Consider the following 24,247-nt stretch of genomic DNA (forward strand, 5'->3'; position numbering starts at 1 on the left):
CCACAGGGCACTAGTCCCCAATGGGAGGTGTACACACAGCCTGCTCGTCAGATGGTCGAGTGGGTCAAACGTACAAACACAAGGTTCGAAGATCGTAGTGTTCCCCAAACTACGTCTGAGATCAAGGTAATGTCACAACTGTTTCCGAAATCTATAACAAAATTATGTTTTGACAACCTTGTGTCAACAATGATTTCTCAACTTAATTGGGGCGACTAAAACATCGGCGGGCCATCCAATGGTTGTCTTACAAATTTGTCCACAAGCTTGTTGCCATAGACACTGATTCATACCAGACCAAAGCACATACGGGAAGGGTTGGAACTAGACAACATGCTGCAACTGCCTTCATCAAGCCTCCTGCAAACAAAGACTGTTACAAATTCTTCTTCCTCCCAAGATTATTTGCAGAATGGAACAAACCATGAGATATTCCCGAAGCACCAACTAATTGTATTTTTAAGAGTAAACTAAAGCCAAGGACATGGAACATCATCAGGGGGGCACACTTTATACAAATCTTGCTGCTCAGTCACCTCTATGTTTACATCCTGATGAATAGAGACTGTTCAGTATATCACCGGGACCAGAACCAGAACACTGTTATTGTTGTGATTTCTTAATCTGTAAGAAGTCAAATTTCATGTTGTGATGAAAGTATACGACTGGGTTATACTGTGCCTCATAAGACTATTTTTTATTTTTTGGTTGGTGTGTGCAGAGAGCCCTAGCTGAGTTGAGTCGCTTCAAGTCTGAGGAAGTCCCCGCCAAACAGGCTGAGAAGCAACGAGTCGTCAGTAAATTCAGAGAAGTGGAGGTGAGAAATCCCAAAGTGCCTGCATCATAATTTAGTTAACGTACATGTACTATGTAGGCAATTTTCAAAGACCAGTATCTGCACTATATGTGACCCAACATATACATTAAATAACAATCCTGGGAAAGTTTAAGCTCAATCTGTCATCAGTCAGGAGAAAACAGTTAATTAAAACCCCATTAAATTTTTAAAGATTTTCAAACATCAGGTTTTGGATGCGCGCGATTGTGTCAAATTGTATACTCATTTCCTGAAATTAAGCATTTTAGGCAAAACTATTTCAAGGAAGGTTTCCCACCATGGCAATCTTTATACCATTTAAGTCATGTCCAAATCTGTGATTATTTACATTTTCAATCTTACCAATGTTGTGCTTACTTTTAACGTGAGACCCTCAAGCCCATATCTTTGACCCACTCGCACTGATTTTGACCTTTAACCTTTACCCTTTGACCCTACAGAGGAGTTCCAAGTCCTCTGGCCAGTTTCGTCCCCCACCTGGCCTACATGTCAATGACGTCGAGTCTCAGTTTGACCGTTGTATGCTGTCCATTCAGCAGCGAGAGCATGTCCTCAACTCTGAGCTTCACAGGTAAAAACTCTACCGATATCTTCTCTGTGTGTAGTGGAAGTAGTGTGTAATGTTACAGTAGATTCTAGACTCTGGACACCTTTGGTAATTGTCAAAGACCAGTTTTCTCACTTGGTATATCCCAACATATGCATAAAATAACAAATCTTTAAAAATTTTGACTCAATTGGCCATCAAAGTTGCAAGAGAATAATGAAAGTTAAAAACACCCTTGTTGCACAAATTTTTGTGCTTTCAGATGCCTACTAAAAGGCTTCAGGAAATTATCTCTTTCTCAAACTTAATGTTACTTCAGAGGGAGCGGTTCCTCACATTGTTTTCAACAGCCCTCCGTTGCTCGTTACCAAGAAAGTTGTTATGCTAACAAATATTTGTGTCACTAATGTAGACGTTATTGAGATGTTATTGTGAAATGCAATATATAGGAGCTAGTTACAATTATTATTATTATTATTACTTGATACATAATAACACAACCTCCCTCATCCCTCCACCCAACAGAATGGAACAGCAAGACGCCCTTGCCGACAAAGTGAGTCGACAGATCCCCATGGTGTCCGCTGATCTTGATACGATCCAATCACGGATCCATGACGCTGAAGGCAAAGCTGATAAACTGACTGCCGCTGATGTCCGTACAATGATTGATGACATTGAATCAGCTTCCAAGGTGACGGAATTAAAAAGGAAAACAAGGAATTAAATTTAGATGATTAGATGTTTTTTGGCAGTGAAGTTAATAAAGTTAAGTCCCCTCTATCCATTCAGCGAAAGAAGTATTCTTGGCCGATTTTCTACCTTCCGCTCCAGTCGGTAGTAAAGCAGGACAGTTCTTTTCAGAACTGAGAAATCTCACGAGTTCAGAAAGTTTACTCTGCAGTAGTAAGAGAAGTCTCCCGAACTCCGAAAAATATACTTCACGTTATACACACAGTGTTACCGCAAACCAAATACACATTGATACCTCACCATGCATAGCCTCAAATTCTATAGATTAGCTTTTTGAGATTAGTTTTGGAGAAGGGATGTATCTTATATGGTTGGGCATTGTGAGGCTTCTAAGGAAAAGCTTACACCTGATAACAAGTAAATTTTCGTAACTTAACTTTTTTGTCCTTCAATTTTGTATACATGCAAGTAAGCCACAAACAAGGCTGAAAACAACTTTTGGTAAGCGGCTTCAATAAGAAAAATTATTAAATGTAAAAATGTTAACTATTTTTTGTTTGTCTTGACAGACTTGTGACAAAAACATCGCCATTCTGATGCGAGAAGTGGCTCAACTGAGACAGAACAATCACTCCAATGGACCAGAGCTGTCTAGGAAGTAAGTTCAATTTTCAAAGATGAAACTTCAGATTTAAAGAGTTTTGATCCCTTTTGTGAATCAAGTTTTTCGGCCATCATGACATGAATTCCCATTCACTGTGAATGAGTCACATGATTTAACAAATTGCTGGCGTACGGAAATCGACCACTCACCCCCACGCCCTCCCTCCATCCCAGCCCAGGGGACGCCCGATTATGGGCCCGATCATACACTCTTGATTTGTTGAGATGTAGAACAAAGAGTCATCCCAACAGCTTTATTCCACGCATCTCTTTGGAACTCCTTGCCTAGTGGATGTTTCCCCCATCCCACAATCTGGACTAAAATGATCCCTGGCCGCACGCTTCTCGTCCCCCGTGCTATGGCCCCGTCTAGGCTCAGCTGCTGCACGCCAGTGTCATGCAAACGCGCCCATAACGGCCATCCGTTGACTTGTCTTTGACATTCAAAGAGTTGTCTGATGGTTGGACAGACATTCCGCTGAGTTGTCCGAACGGTCAAGTTTTAATTGCGTTGACATTTTTTGTTGTACTTGTTCTCAGACTTGACCAACTGCAGCAACGCCTGTCAACTCTGCGTAACTTCCAGATTGCTGGGACTACCCAAAAGGTGACTAGCCGCACTCTGGTACAGGGTGACGCCATCAAGTTGGAACGCCGTGTGGAGATGCGCACAGAGCGTCGCTTTGTTGAAGGCAACGTGGACCAATTCATTATAGAGTGCTACAAATGGGTCAAAAATAAAGAGGCGAGTAACTTTCAAATTAAAAAAAAGAAAGAAGTTTTTTGATCAAATACATTTTTTTCTAACAATGTAATCATAATTTGAAGGTGCTGAAGAAAATATTTTGAAATTAAATAAAAGCTTAATATTGTATGCTCGGTTAAGACCCAAAATATTTGTGTTTTAGTCAGGGTTTGTGCATACTAATTTTTTGTGTCTGGTGCCTTTTATGCTTTATGGATTCTAGTTATACCACATTATGCTGACTATTCCCCCTTCTAGCCTCTAGTCTTTGTCTTTTCTTTGCCATTTCCCTTCCATGTATTTACAAAATTTTCATGCACTTTTGATCATTTAATATGTAACAGGCACAATATATTAAAATTGTAATTATTATTTTTATTATTAAATTTCTTTGTATTTTTGTGTACAGTCGACTCTGAAAGTTGCAAGCTACGGAGATGACTTGGAGAAGGTTCAGAAGAGTTTGCAGCAGAGCAAGGCGGACCTGCATGCCATCCGAGAGTATGAACGAAACATCGCCAGGTGCCGCAATGTCCTGGTTAGTGGAAATTTATGAGAGAGAAACAAATTAGCATGCTTGGTTGGTTGGTATCAAGCTAATAGTATCGTTTGACTTTTATGAAAAGAGAACAAAAATAGTCACCTTTAAAGGGTTTTGATACCTTGTGTAGATCAAGTTTTGTGGCCATGACATGAATCCCTACTCAATGTGAATGAAGATGTATGTAATACAATTTACTTGTAGAAGTTTCAGCTTTTCAGGAGAGTCCTTCATTTCGCTGAGGTGGAAATTATTTTTGTGAGATTGTTTTTGCTAATTTCTCAAAAACTAAAGCACCTCGGCAAGTAATACTTTATGGGAAGCTTTCTACCATCATTATTTTTAAACCGTGTAAGTTTAATGTAAATCTGTGTATGTTTGTGTTTCGTACAAAATGTACCCAAACCCTATATTGATGTTGTTAAAAGATTGTGTCTGTCTTTCTTTTTAACAGTCTAATATGACCGGAGAGGAGCTTCAAAGGAACACTGACCAGGTGGCCATCTTGGAAGAGGCATATAAATTTCTCCTGGTAAGTTTATCAGTCAATGTCAGAAATGTAGTGGGGAGGGTAGTTTTGGGATCATATTGAAATGTTCAACTTGGTTGAGTGAGTTTTCTTTAAAATGTATCTCTTGAAGTAGCATGGACGATGTTCGCTGAAAGAAAATTGTTACAAGAATTTTTTTCTCTGAATGGTTTTTGGAAGTGTCAGTGTGTTTATAAATAGTTTTGGGTTTGAACAAAGACAAATTGGCTTGAGCAGGACTTGAACCAACGACCTCCAGATTAAGATGCCAATAATCTACTAACTGATCCATCCAGCCCTATGTTGGCGATCTCCCTTTTTTGGCGTTTATTTTTTTATGAGTAGTTTCCTTGAATGTTTTAAATCTTTTAGGACATGGCTGTCCAGCGAGTCCATGACATTGAACTGCTCCTGTAGTTTGTCCAGTTGTCAACCTGTATTTTTGTAAAGTGTGGTTCTAGGTTGGTTCTAGTTTTCTTATGGGTGATTTCCTTGAATATTTTTTTTCTGTTAGGACATGGCCGTCAAGCGAGTTCGTGACATTGAACTGCTCCTGGAGTTTGTCCAGATGTCGACCAAGGAGATGATCTGGATGAACCAGAAGGAAGAGGAACACGCCAACCGTGACTTGAGCGCCAGGAATCTGGACATTGCTGAACTGGAGAAACACTACAAGGTAGACATTTATGTTCTATCACCCAATCACTAGCTATCTCTCAACAAATTATCTTCCAGCTGATGCTCATTGTCCACAAAGCATTTAAAGCCATTGGACACTTTCGGTACAGAAAAAGAAATAAAAGTTCACAGATTTACGAATAACTAACAGGGTTTACAGAAGGTAATTGTGAAAGACTTCTCTTGAAATGTTATTCCATGAAATGCTTTACTTCTTGTGAAAACATTTAAACAATATAAATTCTCGATATAGAGAACTACAGATTTATTTTAAACACATGTCATGACACGGCGAACGTGCGGAAACAAGGGTGGGTTTTCCCATTATTTTCTTTCGACTCCGATGACCGATTAAGCCTAAATTTTCACAGTTTGTTATTTTATATAGAAGTTGTGATACACGAAGTGTGGGCCTAGGACAATACTGTTTACCGAAAGTGTCCAATGGCTTTAACTGCAATGTTCCCAATCATATCTCAGTACTTCAAACTTACACGACTACTTCCTATCTGTAGAGCTATAAAATTTTTTGGGTGGGCTTACTTCATGATTCTTCAAGCATTGAGGCAAAGCAAAGAGAGGGAGCTGAGAGTTTGGGGTTGGAACCTGTGTCCCCTGAATAGAGGACACACTGGAGGCGTGTTGTCTTGAGGGTACCTCAACGTCATTAGAGTGAACACTCAGATTGCATTGGGCTTGGTCTTAACCCCATCTCCTGTTACAAGATCCGACACACAAATTTTGAAACGATTCGTTTCTGTTTTTTTTAATTCCTCAGAATCTGATGCGTGAAATCCAGGGTCGTGAGAGGCAGGTGACCTCTGTGCAGAACCACGGAGAGAGACTCCATAATGACAACCATCCAGCTAAGCCATGCATTGTTGTAAGCATAGTTGCCTAGTACCGTAGGATTCCACATAGGACTTAACAAGTCCATTCTCAAAGTTAACAACAGAAAATTGTAAAGTTTAAGATGGAGATTCTTACTAATTTTGTGAAGTTTAGTTCAGTTATGAAAACAGATGTATAATTGCTATCCTGTAAAGTTCAAACAGCATTGTAACAAATACAAATACAGTAGGTTCATACTTCCTGCGAATGCATCGTGCGAATTTCCTAGCGTCACAATTGGAACGGGAGCTCGTACGGTGTCACTAGGAAGTATGAACTGGGCTTTGCTAGTCCCAAACAGTGGTGGGTTGACTTGGATGTGACACATTTGTATTCCTTTTTCCCTCCATACTTTTTATCCCGCTTCTGCCACCACCAGGATCATCTGTCAGCTATGCAGTCTCAGTGGAACACCCTGACACAGCTTGCCCACTCCCTGGAGACACACTTGAAGTATGCTGCAGAGTACCACCAGGTAAATCAACATACCTCTCCCCACCCTAGGGGGGAATTGACACATACCCACATAAACATCCACATAAACATCCATGTTTTACATATTCCTCGCCAACATTCCCATGGCTGAAATTTCAATGTGCCATAGTTTGTGATGTTCTTTGATTTGTTGTTATATTTGTGCAATTAATGATCTTACAGAGGGCATATTGCATGTATGAGATGATTGTTGTATTTATATTGCCCTGTATAATGACCCGGGCGGTCTTTGTTTATTATGTCCCAATTTGCATGCAGTGTCCTTTAAACGTTGTGACCATGTTACAATGCCCCTTATAATATCTGTGGAGTCATTTTAAGCTTGTATGCATACTTTTGACTTGGTGTTGCATTAGTGCCCCGGCCCTGCCAGTAACAACCTCGGTCTAGGGAAGTTAATACACGTAGTTCTGATGATAATTTACCAATTCCCTTTTTACATGTATGAGGCTATATCCCAACAACCTTTTGTAGTCTCCCAGTCAAGTGTGGTGTATTTTATACAGATGGTTGTTGTTATAATGCTCTCTCCTCATTAATGCCCTCATTGCAGGGCCATTAGTGATAATGCCCTCATATGTATGAGATAACATCCGAATAACCATTCCCCAGTCAATGGGTTGTTATAATGCCCCCTCCCCCTCACCATTAATGCCATCACTGCAGGGCCATTAGTGATATTTTCACATTAGTGATAATGCACTAATGCCTCATATGAGGCTTTATCCCAGTCAAGCATGACTTGATATCCCATAAGTGTTGGCAATAATAAGATTGCTGTGGTCTTCAAGTCTTGTCCTGAAGACATTTCCGTATCAAGAAGGATTTTGTTTTTAGACTCGAGTAGCAGTGAAGACAAACCATGTAGATTGTTATCAGCGCAAACATTTCACATCATTTTACATTGACACATTACACAGAATGGCTTACTAATGCTACAGATAGCCCCACCATTACAGCTAGTTAATATCCGCTTTTTATTTTACCCCAATGCGCTAAGCAGTTTCAATTTTTTTTAATTTTTTTTATTTTTATAGTCTTAATATATATTTGTTTATTTCCTTATTAAAAAAAAATGTGGGGGTGGGGGGGGGGGTCATTCACATGGTTACATTTCATTAGATTGCATCATTTGAATGGACATTTCACTTGTTTCATTCGCATAGTGAAGTCAAGATAATTTGGGTTTGGATAAAAACTTTGTTTTGTAGCCTCAGTTGAATTGTTAAGTCACCATACATGTTATAAATTTCTAATGGTTTTACTCATTTTCAATAACAAACAAACCTGTTAATGAGTTGTTTATTGTTAATAATTATTTGAATATACCCTGAAACACATGAATGCTTTACACAAATCCACACAAGAGCATGCAGACCATCCGTGCAATTATTTATTCATTTATGCTAATGAGATGCAAATTCATTGCATATTTTAATGATTTTAATGTTCTGCATGAATATTTAATAATGTAACCGATATATAAAAACTAACAAAAAAACAAAAACTGAAGAAGTTCTTCTCAGTTGCCCATATATATGCAACTGAAAAATTTAACAACCGAACGCTCGTGAAAAATGTATAAAAAACTAACAAGCTATCAAAGTTGGTTATTTTTTCTAATTCCTGTTGAATGATAAATAACGCAAATATTGCACAAGCTGTATTAATACTTGACTCAGAGGGTTGTTTTGTTATAGGTGTTAAACCAGTGAATTAACAATCACGTCATCACCAACACATCTCAAACATAAATACAACACTGGTTCACCCTTTTCACCTGAACAAAACTTCTTCCGAACCCAAGTTCCCGAAAGACCCACAAAAAACTCCTTCTGAACACACCTCAAAACTTACCAACAAGACTCAAGAAAAGAACCAACTCTTTGTTTGGTCTAAAAGAAATATTGTTCAGTGAGTTTATGAACTTTTTTGTTTCTCATGGCAAAGAACGTTTTCTTTTTGAAATTGAGAATGCTTTTAAATAAATATTGCTTAATTCTAGAATTCAATATTAATGGTTTTATGGGAGAGAAATTGGTAAAGTTGATAAAATATCAGAATACATGCTTTGACAATATGATAGTGTAAGTTGGTTTAAAGAGAATTGGATGGGATTCGAACCAGCAAACTTTTGGTTGCCATTCAAGTGCTCTACTTAAGGGGCTTCTGGACCTACTTAATCCAAACATGATTTTTCTTTGGAATGAGTTCTATATTGTACAATGTTTAAACTTCATTGGGGCTTAATTGAAGGGACTCTATTCAGTGTTATTGATTAAGTTATAAAAAATAAACAATCTTCCTGTACAAATGGCTAAATGAAAAGTTCATTTGTAGCCAAATCCCTTCCCTTTAAATGCGACGTAAAAAGCATGTCCTGGTTGGATGTATTGTGTGTTGCATGAAGATAACTTTTATATTTGCATGACTCGATGTTAATGTGAATGCATGCTTGGATATTCATAGAATCCTACTGAATGCATGCCTTTCAGTGTTATTCATTTCGCGCATGACTTTGATGTACCGGTGAAACGAGAAAATCAAATGCGTGCATGCGGGTACATCCATTTCGTGGTGTTTCGTGGTGTCAGTGCGTTGAGCGTGTCCACCGGTTATTTCTTTTTACAAGACACTCCAGCATGTCAAATTGTGATGTCAATGTCCCTTATGCATTCTCCTCTACGTTACGGAACGTTTCATACCCTATGTCAGTGGACCAATCACATTCTCACCCCATCAATGTGCGGTTGCCCAGTTACCTGTGGTGTTTCGTGGTGTCAGTGCGTTGAGCGTGTCCACCATTCGATTTTTTTTTCAAAACACTCCAGCATGTCAATGTCCCTTTTGCATTCTTCTTCTACGTTACGGTACGTTTCATACAATATCCCTTTGTCCGTGGACCAATCACACTCTCACCCCATCAATGTGCGGTTGCCCAGTAACCTGTGTTGTTCTGCATGGTAAGTGGTTCACGTAATATGCTAAATGTTATATCATTTTTTTTATACCCTAGCTCCATTTCTTTTTTGTCTTCCTCTACATATTTTATTCATTCTCCAGTAATTTGTTAACAGTGGTCCTTTTAGAATGGTGACGGCATGCATTTATTTATATGATATTATATAAAAAACCATTCCACAACTTCTTTATATACCCACTATTTACCCACTAATACATAAACCATTAATTCATCTTGATTTAAATGATGCCATGATCCCAACCCCCACCTCCCCCCTCCTAAAAAAAAAACCAGCAGAGATTCTCGGTAAACAAAATAAGATTTTGTCAACTAAATTCCTTTATACATTTTATAAAACTAAATTGCACTGTCGACTTGCGCGAAGTAAGGTTTGTGTAAAATGATACGAACAAAAACAAGTAAAAATATTTGTTTGTTATGTAGCGCTTTAGCCTTTATACACCAGAAACGCGTCTTAAAGCCCTTCCAACATTTCCAAATAGCTAGTAGCCTGACGTTTCGACCCTAGCGGAGTCTTTCTCGAAGGCTAAATAGTTTAACTCCAAATTAAAAAATGTGGCATTATTTAGAAGTGAGATGAGGTATCGTAGTGTTTACTTTCCCTTGGGTGTGTTTTCATTGAAGTGTTTGTAAATCATTGTAAACTCAGCTATGTATCGTGACTTGACAATTTGGGCTTGTGTTACAAAGAAATTTTGGTTCAAGATGAGTACAGTTTTCTTTTTGGTAGTTGAAATTTTTACAGCTTTTACTTTTTTGATATTTTTACCCCCGTTAGAATGCTTGTAGTGCTTGTTTCTTTTTGCATTTAAACTTAGTAGTAGTTTAGAAACAATATCTGAATTATGTTAGTTATGGAATGTGCGTATCATCCATTTTTCAAAGAGACGTAGAATCCTTAGAAGAAAAAAAAGATTTTCAAGAACAAAAAGTGGTTTGTAGTTGATTAACCTGCAATGCTTCACATGTTGCTTCGTTCTAATGAAAACACATCCAACATTAGACTTGTCTAAATTTGTAAAAAAGTTTAATTTCCTAACAAATTACTTTATGACTTAGTTTTAAGAAATGCAAATCGTAGATGTGTATTAGTTCGTTGGAGAGTATTTTGCAGAACTTGGTTTTTTCTTCTCTTGCAGTTTTTCTACGATGCCAGGGAATTCGAGCAATGGATGGCTCGGAACCAGGAACTCCTTGCCTCCAAATATGACCAAAAAGACATGTCACCGTCGGAGGCCAAGCAACTTCTTCAAGAATTAATGGTGGGTTGAAATTGTTTTAAGTAGTTTGTATGAACATGTCTTGAAGCAGAAATAATAGTTGGTAAACATTAAATTAGAGCCAGTCACCAAAAAAACCCATCTTATCCTCATGCCATTCAAACCCAACCCTAATTTGAACCAACCAATCTCCACCTAGCATTTTCTTTTAACAATATTTTATTACAACCATCTTTTTTATCTAATTTCTCCTCAGACCATGAAAAACAGAATTGAGGAGTACCAGGTTGTGCTTCGAGACTTCGGCCAGAGAAGTCGACATATTGTGCCTCTTAAGAAACGACGTCAACGTCTCAATGAACCAATCCCAATTATTGCTGTGTGTGACTTTCCAGGGATTGAGGTAAGCAACAAATCTATCTTCAAACAATTTTTTTTACATTTTTTAAGGATTCAAGGGATGATGCTTGACGGATATAAGGAGGTAGATTGGTGCGCTGACTTTGAAAGCTTGGTGGCCAAACCAAAGTTAGAATGGCCTTATAAAAAGTACTGGTCACCATTTAAACTAGCTTCAAATTTTACTGGGCCCAACTTCAGTGAGCTGCTTAAGCACAACAATTAGCTAAGCATATCAAATGCTGATCAGAATATTGTCATCGGCCAAAATACCATGTATATCTGTAACATGGCCCAATTTCATAAAGCCTGTAAACAGAAATTTTCTTGCTTAACAAAAACTGGTTACCAGCCCAAATTCCATAAAGTTTGCATTGTTACAAATGGAGCCCCACTGATTGTTTGCTTAACAAAGAAATTTGCTAATCAGTATTTTCTGCTGTACAGCTTCTTGAAATTTGGCTCTGGTATCCTGTTAGTTTTTGCTAAGCAGAATATTGATTGTTAAGTAATGCTTGCTTCTTCTAAGTGCCACAATGAAATTGGACTCTTGTAAGTATCAGATGTACTTAGTAAGACTGATAGCATTAACCATGTTTCTACCATCTTGTTTCCGTTTCAGTTGAATATAGTAAAAGGTGAAGAGTATATGCTACTTGATAACTCTAATCGCACCAAGTGGAGAGTGGTGAACCGGGCTGGGATGGAGGGACATGCTCCTGGTGTTTGCTTCCTCATTCCACCCCCAAATGTTGAAGCGTTGGATTACATTGCACAGTAAGTACAGCATTGTACTCTCCTGAGATGCCGCCATTTTGTGTTTTGTGATTTAGACCTTTTATTGCAACGTCACAACCCAAGTTTTTGTCAACCAAGGTTATTATTTTTGGTTTTACCCATACACCGATGTGTTTAACTTTGTCAATCGTAAAAGCTAACTGACAATTCCTTTGGTATTTTCATTTGCAGAATTGAGAAACAGTTTAAGCATCTTGTTGACTTATGGAATGCAACACAAACTAAACTCAAGCAATGGATCCAGGAGCAAACAGCTCTAAGCCACTCAGTGCAAAGCGTGGACACATCAGTCCGAAGAAAGACTGTCCAGCAAATGGAAGCTGCGCCTGTACCTCAGCAAGTTGTCCAGAGATCGCAAAACGGACACGAAACACAAACGAGATCGTCTTCGTCGCATCGCTCAGTCACATCCAGAAGGGAAACCACGGAAGATGGTCAGACAGTCATAGTAGAGGAGGTCACCGAACAGTTGCCAGATGGTGAAACACATCGAACGGTGACCACTCGGAAAATCCGAACGGAGGAAGTTGTTCCTGGCGAAGCGCCGCAGAGAGCTTCCCTGGAGAGAATGGCGGCGCCTGAGATTCAGACCCATCGGACGGTCACTCTTAAGAAGCACATCATGAGCCCTGAGCTAACGCCAGACAGGAGCGGGACATTCCCCCAGATGTCCAAACGACAGGTCATGCTTCAACAATTCCAGGAGAACACAGAGCAGATGAGGCAGGAGGAGGAACGGGTGAAGAAAGAACGGGAGTTAGCCGAAGAGAAGGAAGTCGAACGGAGGATGATTCAGGAGGAGCATCGTCGCCAAGAGCGTCTAGAGATGGAACGAAGGACTGAGATCACAATGATGCAAGAGCGGATGGAGTTGGAGAGACAAGCTGCCGACCGAGCACGTCTTGAAAGACACCAGCAGCAAGAACAAGCTGAACGGCAATATGCGGAGAGAATGGCGTATGAGCAGCGGAGAGCAGAACAACTAGCCATGGAACAAAGACAAGAAGAAGAAAGACAACTTGCTGAAAAGATGGCTGTCGAGCGATTAGAATTCGAGATGATCGTCGCCCAACAAGCAGAGCAGTCGGAGAGAGAAAGCGCTGAGCATGCTGCGTCTAAACGTCGCAAAATGGACGAAGAGGCTCGATTGGTCGCCAGGCAGCGACTTGCGGAGCAGCTTGCTGAGGAAGACCTGCAGTATGAACGGATGATGTCGCAGCAAGCCGCTGTAACAGAGCAGCGACGTCAAGAACAGATCAGACAGCAAGATGTCTCTGAGAGTGTCACTTTGCAAAAGGTGAACTCCTCGACGCAAAGAATCCATACTCAGCTTGATGATCTGACTGATCAGCTTCACACATCTCGCAGACGATCGGACGTGGACTCACAATTACAAGACAGCTATATAACAGCTGACAATGTAGAAAGGGTTTATTCATCTCGGCAGATCGACACGGAGGCTGATAGCCAAGTATCAGATCTCTCTCAAGAAGGTGTGTACTGTGTATTACATAAAACACTCTGAATTTTTTCATTGCTGCACAAAATTTAAGCAGTTCATTTTATTGGCTAAATTTAAATGATGCACATTAATGTTAAAAAATCAATGTTTTCATAACTTTGTTTACTTATCACTAAATTATTCCTTAAACAGTAGCAATATTTTATTGATTTTTACGATATTTATTCAATGTATGGTATATGTAATAAATTGTTATTTATAATATTGTTTAGACAATTTATGGTAATCCAATTTGAGTTACTGAATTTCAAAACAAGTGATATGATAATATGAAATTGTTTTTCTGTGTGGTTGTGTCAAATTTTGTCCACCGAGTAGATCGTCGTTTGATCGAGACTTTGATGATGGATATGGACGCCTTTATAAAGAGGTTGTACGAAGACCAAGAACGGCTAGAATCTAGGGTTGAAACACCCCTCCCTCACACAATGGAGGAGTCCAGAACACTCAACTCTGACTTTCAGGTAAGTCAATATTTCAAAGTAGCTTTATTCAATAAGTTTGAACTTTGACCTCCGTCCTGTATGTATTAAATAAGCTGGAACGGGATCAGACTATTTTTTTCTCATTCAGCCTGAGTTTGGTGATGAGTTAAATGGAAGTAGAAAAGCAAGCTAGACCATAATAATAGGTTGTGCCTGCATCAAGTGAATATGGCTATAGCTGGGTGCTATGGCTTCTGACTATGGCTGTTGGCTACACTTCCAAACATTCATTCATACACACCATCAGTTGTTAACTTTGTTTCATCTACCTTTTATGTGGAACTAAAAGGGATTTGAACTTACATGTACCTTATTTTCTTAAATCTGAAGCTTTTATGAAGAATTTACCTCATTCACACAAACCTGAACATTTTTGTTTTAGTGATGCAAGTTTGATTCCACTTTCTTCTTAGACATTCCACTATAACCTGGCTGAACTTCAGCCAATCTACGACCGAATCAGCGATGCCGTCACCCAAGTACTCCACCAACGGGAGGCTGACTTTCCACAACTCGCTGAAAAATACCACATTCTCAATGAGAAATGGGACGGCATCGTCAGACATTCCAACGCTTGCTCTGAAAGGTCAGTGTTCAATGAATTAACACTCCCATTAGGTGTAAGGTACCGTTCACAATATTCAACATTTTCACAAACTAACAAACCGTACACCTTTTCAATACACCTTCCCTCCCCCCTAAAAATAAATGTTGGGTTTCATGAAGTATGCACGTGTGAAAGGCTATCGTTGGCTGAGAGTTTCGCGCGCGCGTACACGCCTGCACTTTTCTATTGTTTATCATCAAACATGGCGGTCAACGACACTATGTGCAATCTATCTGTACTATTATTATATAAAAAGAGAAAAAACATTTCTAACACGCCAATGTTTGTCCCTGCCTTACTTTATAGAGAGCGCATTTACTATTTGCTGTAAATTGTGAACAAAATCGCCACTATTGTTGATTAATGTATGAGTTTTATTTGTTCTTTTTTATACAGAGTTGCCTTAGTGACTGATATTGTACACACTCTACACAGAGCACGCGAGGTCGTTACAAGCTGTGAGAAGGTACTAACCTTACACGGCAAAATGCCAGGTGATATGGATAAACACCAGAATCACCTGGACAAACTACAGGTAAGCAGCATTTATTCATTGTCAGGGGCCCCACACTCAAATAAAAATACTTCATTGCCATTATTAGCAGCTTTTACTCATTGTCAGGGGCCATCACTCAAATAGAAATACTTTATTGGCAATACTGTTCTTGTAAATCTGAGAGAAGATTTGATATATGTTTATAGAACTGCTAAGCACAAACTTAACAGAATAAGGGTACCAGCCAATCTACAATGTCACGTTTGTAATTGTTGACTGGTATTCTGCTCATTTCTGCTAAGCAGAAAATTTTGAAGCATTTTTTCTGCTTAAGCAGCTCTATGAAACTGGGCCCAGGTAATAGGCACGCAGGTTAAAATGAAATCAACAATTTCCGCCATTTCATCCCGGACATTGACAAACTCAAAACTGTTTTTCAAGTCTTGAACGAATATGTACCAGCTTCATTCAATTATGTTTCTCATCTTTTCTGTGCAGGGTTTACAGCGAACGCTTCCACCATTCCAACCAGTCATTGATAAACTCAATGATGAGATGGTACGTGTGCGTAGTCTGTCTGAGACTACACCCACCCATCAAGATGTACAGAGGCTGGAAGGAGAGGTGCGTTATATCGCAGAGAGGTGGGAGGACGTATGCAATCAGACTCATGAACGGTGAGTAGTCAGTCTGCTTGTGTGTTTGTTTGTTTAGATGATCATCCCGTCAAGGGAACTCAGAAAACTCCCACGAGTGGATGTAAAGGCTAAGCTTGTAACAGCCAATCTCTCTCATACAAACATTCGTTTAACATCCATGACCCAACAGCACAGTAAGTGGCAGTAACAGGATGTATAGAAAGGAACATCATGCCACATGTCCAGCACTAAGTGTAGGTAGAACATTGAGACGACCATTCCGGTATTAAAAAAAAAGAAGGATTTGAACTGCCTGTAGCTACATGTACCGGACAATCTCGGTGGTCTAGTTGGTATGACACTGCTCTAGAACTGCAAAGGTTGTGGGGTCAAATCCCACCCGTGATTTTTCTCACTAGGGAAACACTTGAGTATACATGTACAGTGCTTACACACATCGGTGAAAGGGAAAAAGAAAAATTATTTGTCCGGTTCTTGTTCAGATCCATATTTGATGAGTGAGTAATGACTCTTTATTTCTCTTTATTTGATCAGTTTAAAGAGGCTGAATGGTTCAAGTGATGTTCTGCAAGACTTCACCGATCTCTTAACACGAGAAAGTAACTGGATCTCACAGGCTGAGGTCATCCTGATGGAATTTGACCATATAGCGAAGGGCGCCCTCAACATTGAGCAGCAAATAAGCGCTGCGCGTGATTTTAACACCAATGTAGCCCGCCGCCAAAATAACATGATGACTGTTAATGGGCGGGCTGGAGCATTCATTGGACAAGCTCAGGTAAGGATTAAGAAAAATCTATGAATTGTCCGACCAGGGACCAATTAAACACTAAGTAGCTAAGCATAGTACAGTTATGCTTACCGGATTAGGGTTACCAGACAACAAACCATCTGACATGTACAGTCAATAACTGGGTATCCTGACCAAAACAACCTAACAAAACCTACAAAGGAAGCACGTACAAGAAGATAAACAAAGAAGTAAACCAAACAAAAAAACAGACAAAAATAACAATAGAAAACAAATAAAAATGTAGGCCCTAGAGAAATAATTAATTAAAAGTGGGAGAAAAAATGAATAATTAGGTTTAAAAAGAATATTAATAAAAAAAATTATATGAAAAAAAAAAAAAATAAATAAAAAAATAAATAACAAAAGTTAAAAGTAGAAACAAATAATCAAAACAATATGAAAAATTAACTTTGTGTTTTTGATTCACAGTCCTATGATTCAATGGTGGATAGTTACCTGACCAAAATCAAAGGTATCCACCCACGCAGCACCCTAAAGAGCAAAGAGAATCACCGACCGGGAACCGACATAGTCCAAGAGGACATGGATCAGCTCAATGATCGTTATCGCGACCTCGTCGCGAGGGTCAACCTTCGAGTGGACACCATCAATTCTGCGGGAAATGTGGCAAATGTAAGACGTTTTTTTTACTCTGTGTATAAGTTTGTCAAGTTTGTGTTGAATCAATCTAGAATAAATTTGCACAATTTAGGCTCAGGTAGCGCTTCACGTAGTGTCAACATTTTCAGATTTTCAGACATTTCTGCATTTTGCGCATTTTTTACAGATGAATGCTTTTGTATTAGTGTTAAAGATATCTCTACTTTGGATAAATGAAAGGGAGGGGGTAGAACAGTTTCCTTTCTTTAAAAATATCTTCAACGAAGATTTTATGAGTTATTTTGTTATGTTTTATTTGTTGGGTATCAATTGGAGTTAAACTCTGTTTATCGCCACTGCAAAGTGCATTCTTGCAAAGTGTTGAGGAAAGGTGTAAAAAGCCCCTCTACCTCAGGTTGGCTTCAGCAAACCCAGCCCCCACCTCGCAAATCCTACCCTATCCCACTTCAACCCATCCAGTCCTATTCCCTAACGCCACTGGCGCCCACTTCCTCCCATCCTCACCCATGCAGCATTACGATCCCTCAGCAAATGGCTTTTCGGTGCGCATCATATTTCGATAACTCCAAAAGATCATTCAAAATTTCTGTTTTTCGATCTTCTCCTGCCGCAAGTAGTTGCTTTAAACCTTCTCTAGTGGAAGGCAATAACCCACATTATTCAACTCAACTTGAAAATGGAGTTCAAAAACTTAAGAAATGACCAGGAGTGGATTTCACAAAGAGTTAAGACTAGTCTTATCTCAAGTTAGGACGAGTAAGACTAGCCTTAAGTTTGTAATAACTGCTAAAGAGTCCTAGGACTAGTCGTAAGTTAGGATTATCTTTGTGAAATCGACCCCCGGTTCTTTAGAACACTCGGGGCCTTCTAACAGAAAAATCCTAAATCGACTGTTTGAAATGATACCGTCAATGTTAAATTTACCAACACTAAAGCCGAGGGCAACTTTAACATGAATTTTCTTTGTACATTTTGGAATTTGTTCTCTATTATTGATATTTTTATGACATGTTGTTTTAAAAATGTACCAACACTATTTGTATACACAAGAGTCGATTGTATTGCACAACAAGAATATCAGACCCAAAAAATTAAAAATTTCAAATCAGTTCAAACAACCATGTACATTTCAGCAACACACCTCACATTCCAGAATATAACCTGCATTTTAATAAAATACAAACTTTTTGGAGATTATCATATCGCGACTCATTGTTTTAAAATATGAAACCAATATAATCATAAACATAAATAACAACAAGCCTTGCCAAGTGTCGCCAGCCAGAAAGATAAAATCAAACCCAGAGCTGCCAATTTTCTCCGATTCTGCAGAAAATTCCTTGAAAACAAATCAATCTTTCCTTCTGATTAACAGATTTGAAAATTTCCTCTGTTGTGGAAAATGTCTCCCAATTTTGTTGAATGTAGTTCTAAATATCTCCCGGATTGTTGTTCAAAATCTCCCCGGCTGATTGCAAGATGATCAAGATTTGAAAATATCCTAGGTTATGGAAACTTTGTCCACTCTATGTTGAATGTAATTCTAAATATCCTCCCTGATTGTTGCACAAAATCTCCCTGATTGCAAGATGCAAATGTTAGCAGCTCTTGTGCTGGATACTCCGATCCATTAGGCTCCGCCCACGGCGCACGTGTGAGCAAGAACACGTGAGCCTCTCCAATGCCATTCTGCACAACTCTGCCGCGCGCGCCAAGCATACGCGCACGCATATCAGACTTTATTTGTCGGACTTTAGGTTGTGCAGTGGGTTGTGATTGGTCAATATGCAATGGGGCGGGCTTAATGGATCGGTCTATCTAAGACTTTACCCTAACCCCTTACACGGTATTACGAGAATGTCTGATTCTAAACCGCGGATTCTGCACTCAATTCAATTCCCTTTGCTAGCTAGGTGAGTGCTTCCACTGGTGTGGTCTTAGCATTTTTCAGTTTCTTAACCCTACCCCTCCTCCCAACAAAAAACCTATCCTTAGCTCTTATCTCAAATTTGAAATGATACTTGGATGCCAAGCAAACTGTTAAAGAAATCTTGTGAGCTCCAAAACATTCGCAAATTGTGCCACAGTTTAATTTGTGCCAGAGGTTTTTTATTGTGGATTGAACGCACCACTGTGCTTTGGTCTTTATCTTTGTGGAGGAGAATCCACTTAAAGGCAGTGGACACTATTGGTAATTACTCAAAATAATTATTAGCATAAAACCTTTCTTGGTGACGAGTAATACGGAGAGGTTGATGGTATAAAACATTGTGAGAAACGGCACCCTCTGAAGTGCCATAGTTTTCGAGAAAGAAGTAATTTTCCACGAATTTGATTTTGAGACCTCAGATTTAGAACTTGAGGTCTCGAAATCAAGCATCTGAAAGCACACACTTTGTGTGACAAGGGTGTTTTTTCCTTTCATTCATATCTCGCAAGTTCAATGACCGATTGAGCTCAAATTTTCACAGGTTTGTTATTTTATGCATATGTTGACATACACCAACTGTGAAGGCTAGTCTTTGACAATTACCGACAGTGTCCACTGCCTTTAATGTTTGCACATCTTGACTTTCCTTTGCTGTGAATGCACGTATACTTCCTTTACAATTATACATTTCAAAGTTGTCTTTCCTAAAACCCCAAATTATTTCTGAAACTAATCCGACTGTAACAAGTTCCTTCCATGTTTTCCTTCTTACTGATGTCATTTTTCTAAGCTTTGATGGATGTTTCCCAACGAGCCAATCTTACTGCTTTTTCATTCTTCATTTTTGTTTTACCAAAGTCACCCCATCTTTACAGCTTTTAAACAGAATCCATGTGAAATCAACTTCATGTTAAATTGTTCAATATTGTCTCTCCATTGTTTGTGTGAGACATTTCATACAATTGGTTATGCTGTGTTTTTCAAAATCATGCTTTTAGGGAATTTAAAGATCTCAAGGATAACCAAGTCGTCTTTACAGAAATCTTAAAATATTTGTGTTTTCTGTTATTGTAACTGTTTTACTATTCTCTCAAACGATATCTGTAATAAAATATTTCTGTGTTTTGCGTCGAGTGTTTTTTGTTTTTCTTGTACTGAAGTCCTGTGGCTTGACTTGGCTAGTGGTAACCAGGAAATTGATTTATCTATAAGTTTGATGGAGTTTCCGCAAAAAAAGGTTTAAAAGGTTGGTACCTTATTTTAGTACTTGAAACTAACAATGAATGATTCGTTGTAGATAACAAAAACTTATTTGTGCCAAAAATATTTCCATATCAAATTTTAACAATGTCTTGACTTAAATAGTGACTTGATTATTAAGGACTATTATTCTTTAACGTACTGTGCTTGGAACTTAAAAGAATTCTCACATTGTCATTGTAGACACTTCGCACGTTTGTATCGTTACATTTGCACGAAAACATTTTTCCCATTTATACATTTTGTCCACTCATTTATTGTAGTTAATTAAAGTGCTTGCTTCATTTCGAATTGTCCATCAATTAGTGCATGATATAGCATGTCAAATTAGATAAGCAATTGAGAATGTCTAAGTAGGCTTAATTAATTTAATCATAACTTGAAACAGTTATTTTTTTTGCTAATTTTTAAAGTAACAAAACAAAACAAAATTATTATTATTATTTTTTATTTAATTTTTTTATATTTAAGGTAAGATTTTTTTTCAAGAAAATGTCAAAAACAGAGAGTGACCCTGTCCCTCTTTTGTATTTTTTAGGATTCAGAAAAAAAATTGGAAGGAGAAAAAGTTTCAAGTTCAGAGATTTCGTCAGATTTGATGCAGAAACTTGGAGTGCTTGAAGACCTCCATGAGCCGAGTGTTGAACAGATTTCACTAGAAAAAGATCAAATTGAAGTTGTGCTTCCTAATCCTAATCCAATCCAGGGAAATCCTTATCCGGACGATGTGCTAACTGATCCCATTGGTCATCAATCAATCCAGCTACAAGATAATCCAAAAAGTACAGGAAATCCCACTTCAAAGCATCCTGATCTGTATCCTGGCAGAGGAGATCAGCAGGAAAACCCAGTAGATCCTAATCCAAAATATGGAGATCAGCAGGAAAACCCAGTAAATCCTAATCCAAAATATGGAAATCCTAATCCAAAGCCCGGTAATCCCCATCCTGTTGAAGGAAATCCACATGAAAATCCTGGAAATCCTAGTCCCAAAATTGGAAATCCCCACCCGGCGCCTGGTAATCCACATATGGAGCCTGGTAATCCCAATCCCTGTAATCCCAACCCTAAACCTGGAAATCCTAATCCTCTTAATCCCCTTAATCCTTCCAATCCTAAGCCTGGTAATCCTAAAGGAGATGAGGAAGAAGATGAGGATGATGTCTTTAAAGATCCAGTCACCACCAAGAAGGAGTCTAAAGTAACCTCAACATCAAGAAAGTTAGTCTCCTTTCAAAATGTTCCTGAGGAACAGGCGACTCCAAGATCAGGTCCAGATGAGGCAACCATTCAGAAGGCCTCACGAAAGACTCCATCGTCATCTGAAAAATACAAGTTCACACCTCCAGTTCAAGAATCCCTTCCGGTCACGTACGAGTCTCCCTCGATCGCGAATCGGGAATTCGTGATGCATCGTGTGGAGCGCCTCCTTAGTTCCGAAGCACCGGTGAGCCATTTGTCGGCAAGCGTAACACGTTTCAGATCTTACCTATCCCCGCCGGACATACCCTTACAACAACCCTCTGAAACTGTACTAACATGGGTAAGCTAGAATCTACTAATCGCATCTTAGTCACCACCTGAGCAGCTCCTGGCTAAGTAGAGCTTGGATCATCCGATGTAACATCTCATCTCATTCAGCTACCTCTTCATTGATCAGTTTTTTTGCGGCTATCCCTCAACCCTTTTCGCCAACCACCAGCTGCTGCCCTTGACACATCTATTTCATCCCAGATTGGCTGTCATCTTGCAAGAAGCCTCTCTGCTTTTCTTATCTTCCAACCACACTTTATAGATAAAGAGAGATCCAACCCGTTGCTTTGTATTTAATTTGCATTTTCCTCCCCCAATTCCCATACCCACTCTGCTGGCAGTTATTTGCTACATATTTTACATTTCCATCTCTCAGATATTTTAGTTGTCTTTTAGCTTTTGCATGTTTCTGTTCATTGCTCCTCCAAATGATGATATCGAATATCGAATAGTATGCTTAGCTTATCAATCTTTACCAAACTTGCCATTCTGCTCAGCACTGTGAGCATGATTTTTTTAAAGCTTGTATTTTTGGGTCGTACAAAAAGTTCCCAAACCCTTTAATTAGTAGATAATGGCCATTTTTTTATTTTTGCAAAGGGCACTTCCATTGGAAAATCTTAAAGTCAATGGGAAAGTTTTAAAGGCAGTGGACACTATTGGTAATTACTCTAAATAATTTTTAGCATAAAACCTTACATGGTAATGACTAATGGGGAGAGATCGATAGTATAAAACATTGTGAGAAACGGCTCCCTCTGAAGTGACGTAGTTTTCAAGAAAGAAGTAATTGGCCACGAATTTTGATTTCGAGACCTCAGATTTAGAATTTGAGGTCTCGAAATCAAGCATCTAAAAGCACACAACTTTGTGTGACAAGGTGTTTTTTCTTTCATTATTATCTCGCAACTTCAAAGACCAGTTGAGCTTAAATTTTCACAGGTTTGTTATTTATTGTATATGTTTAGATACATCAAGTGAAAAGACTGGTCTTTGACAATTACCAATAGTGCCCAGTGTCTTTAAAGAGCAGCAAGCCAAGACCAGGGGCAACGAAGGCCATGACCTTTGTAGCCTGGCAGTAGTTCCAGACCTGTAAACTGAAAACTGCTCAAATATTTTCCTTAGGAGTATCGTTTCATTGCAACGTAAGAACCTGCTCCTATAAAGCTATGGTTTCAACTGCAACTTGATAAAATTCAAACTTGTTATACTCCGTCATTGCTTTTGAAAGTAGTTATAGATTATTAACATTCTATGTATCATTCATTTTTTTTGCAATAAAAAGTTCTGGTCATGACCGTGTCTGAACGTTGTCTTTCTATTTCTTATCAGAGTGTGATAATCATTCGTTCATCATTTCATTTTGGGGTCATTTGGATTTTCATTACTTTTTTTATTTTATTATCGTAAAGTAGAAATTTGATTTCCTTTTGAGGCCATACCATGTAACTCTTTACTTTTCTTTCTCTGTTTGTGCGTCTTGACATTGCATTTCTAGTATTCTGAAGAGGTTAGTAATTCCTTTTACTGTTTGATTTTGTTTGCATGTGACTTTTACCTTAATCTTTTTATTTTCATATTTCCATTTCGTTCAAGATTTTCCCCCGTTTTACTCTCTGTTGTGTGTGCGTGCGTGTGTGTTAACAATTTCCAAACTACTTGCCTTAAACTGACTCAGAACAGAATATTACTTAGTAGGATTGTGTCAGAGATAAAAATTATACACTTCAGAGTTTGTGCAGAAAAAAAAAATCCTGCAGTATTTGTTTGTAAATTTATGTAAATAACCAAAAGTAGAGTTCCCTCATCCCCCAGTTGTATGTTCAATGTACACGACAGTCCCAACTTAATTGCATGTGAAGACACCCTTTCAATTTAGAAAAAGCATGTTTTAGACTTGTAGCTAGTCTAATCTCTACATATGTGTGACCTGGTGACCTGATTTCATGGCCCTTGGCCCAATTTCATAGAGCTGCTTAAGCAGTAATTAGTGCTTAACAATTGTCTGCTGATGAGCAGAAATAAGCAGGATGCCAGTCACAAATTGTACATATTGTGTGGTAGTTTGGCTGGTAATCTTTTTCTGCTAAGCATAATTTGTTGTGCTTAGCAGCTCTGTGAAATTGGGTCCTGCTTACCGCAGACTTTTGCAATTACAGCACCCTGTAAAGGGTATGCTTCTAAAGGCAGTAAGCGCAGAATTCCATGCTAAGCAGAGCCATGAAATTTGTCCCAGATTCTGAAAAGTAATTCCTTACAGCTAAGTTGGCAGAAAACTTTCCTATGGTTTTTGAAACTTTTTATAGAAATTTCATGTT

General features: G+C 38.7%; 1 protein-coding gene across 8 annotated transcripts in view; it reads left to right on the forward strand.

Moving 5' to 3' along the window:
* LOC139952738 (uncharacterized) overlaps nt 1-24,247 on the forward strand; it is a 275,619-nt gene that overhangs the window by 59,251 nt on the left and 192,121 nt on the right. For 6 of the 8 annotated variants that reach the window (XM_071951938.1, XM_071951944.1, XM_071951939.1 and 3 more), the window contains 12 exons: nt 7-126; nt 722-817; nt 1,279-1,409; nt 1,911-2,079; nt 2,648-2,736; nt 3,282-3,486; nt 3,896-4,024; nt 4,482-4,559; nt 5,071-5,232; nt 6,013-6,117; nt 6,505-6,600; nt 21,514-21,936. In XM_071951938.1, coding sequence (XP_071808039.1) covers nt 7-126; nt 722-817; nt 1,279-1,409; nt 1,911-2,079; nt 2,648-2,736; nt 3,282-3,486; nt 3,896-4,024; nt 4,482-4,559; nt 5,071-5,232; nt 6,013-6,117; nt 6,505-6,600; nt 21,514-21,936 — 1,803 coding nt within the window. The remainder of the gene's footprint in view (nt 1-6; nt 127-721; nt 818-1,278; nt 1,410-1,910; nt 2,080-2,647; nt 2,737-3,281; nt 3,487-3,895; nt 4,025-4,481; nt 4,560-5,070; nt 5,233-6,012; nt 6,118-6,504; nt 6,601-21,513; nt 21,937-24,247) is intronic. The other 2 variants (XM_071951941.1, XM_071951946.1) reach the window with 2 other exon arrangements.

Source organism: Asterias amurensis, chromosome 20 (assembly GCF_032118995.1).
Source record: "Asterias amurensis chromosome 20, ASM3211899v1".
Lineage (NCBI taxonomy): Eukaryota > Metazoa > Echinodermata > Asteroidea > Forcipulatida > Asteriidae > Asterias > Asterias amurensis.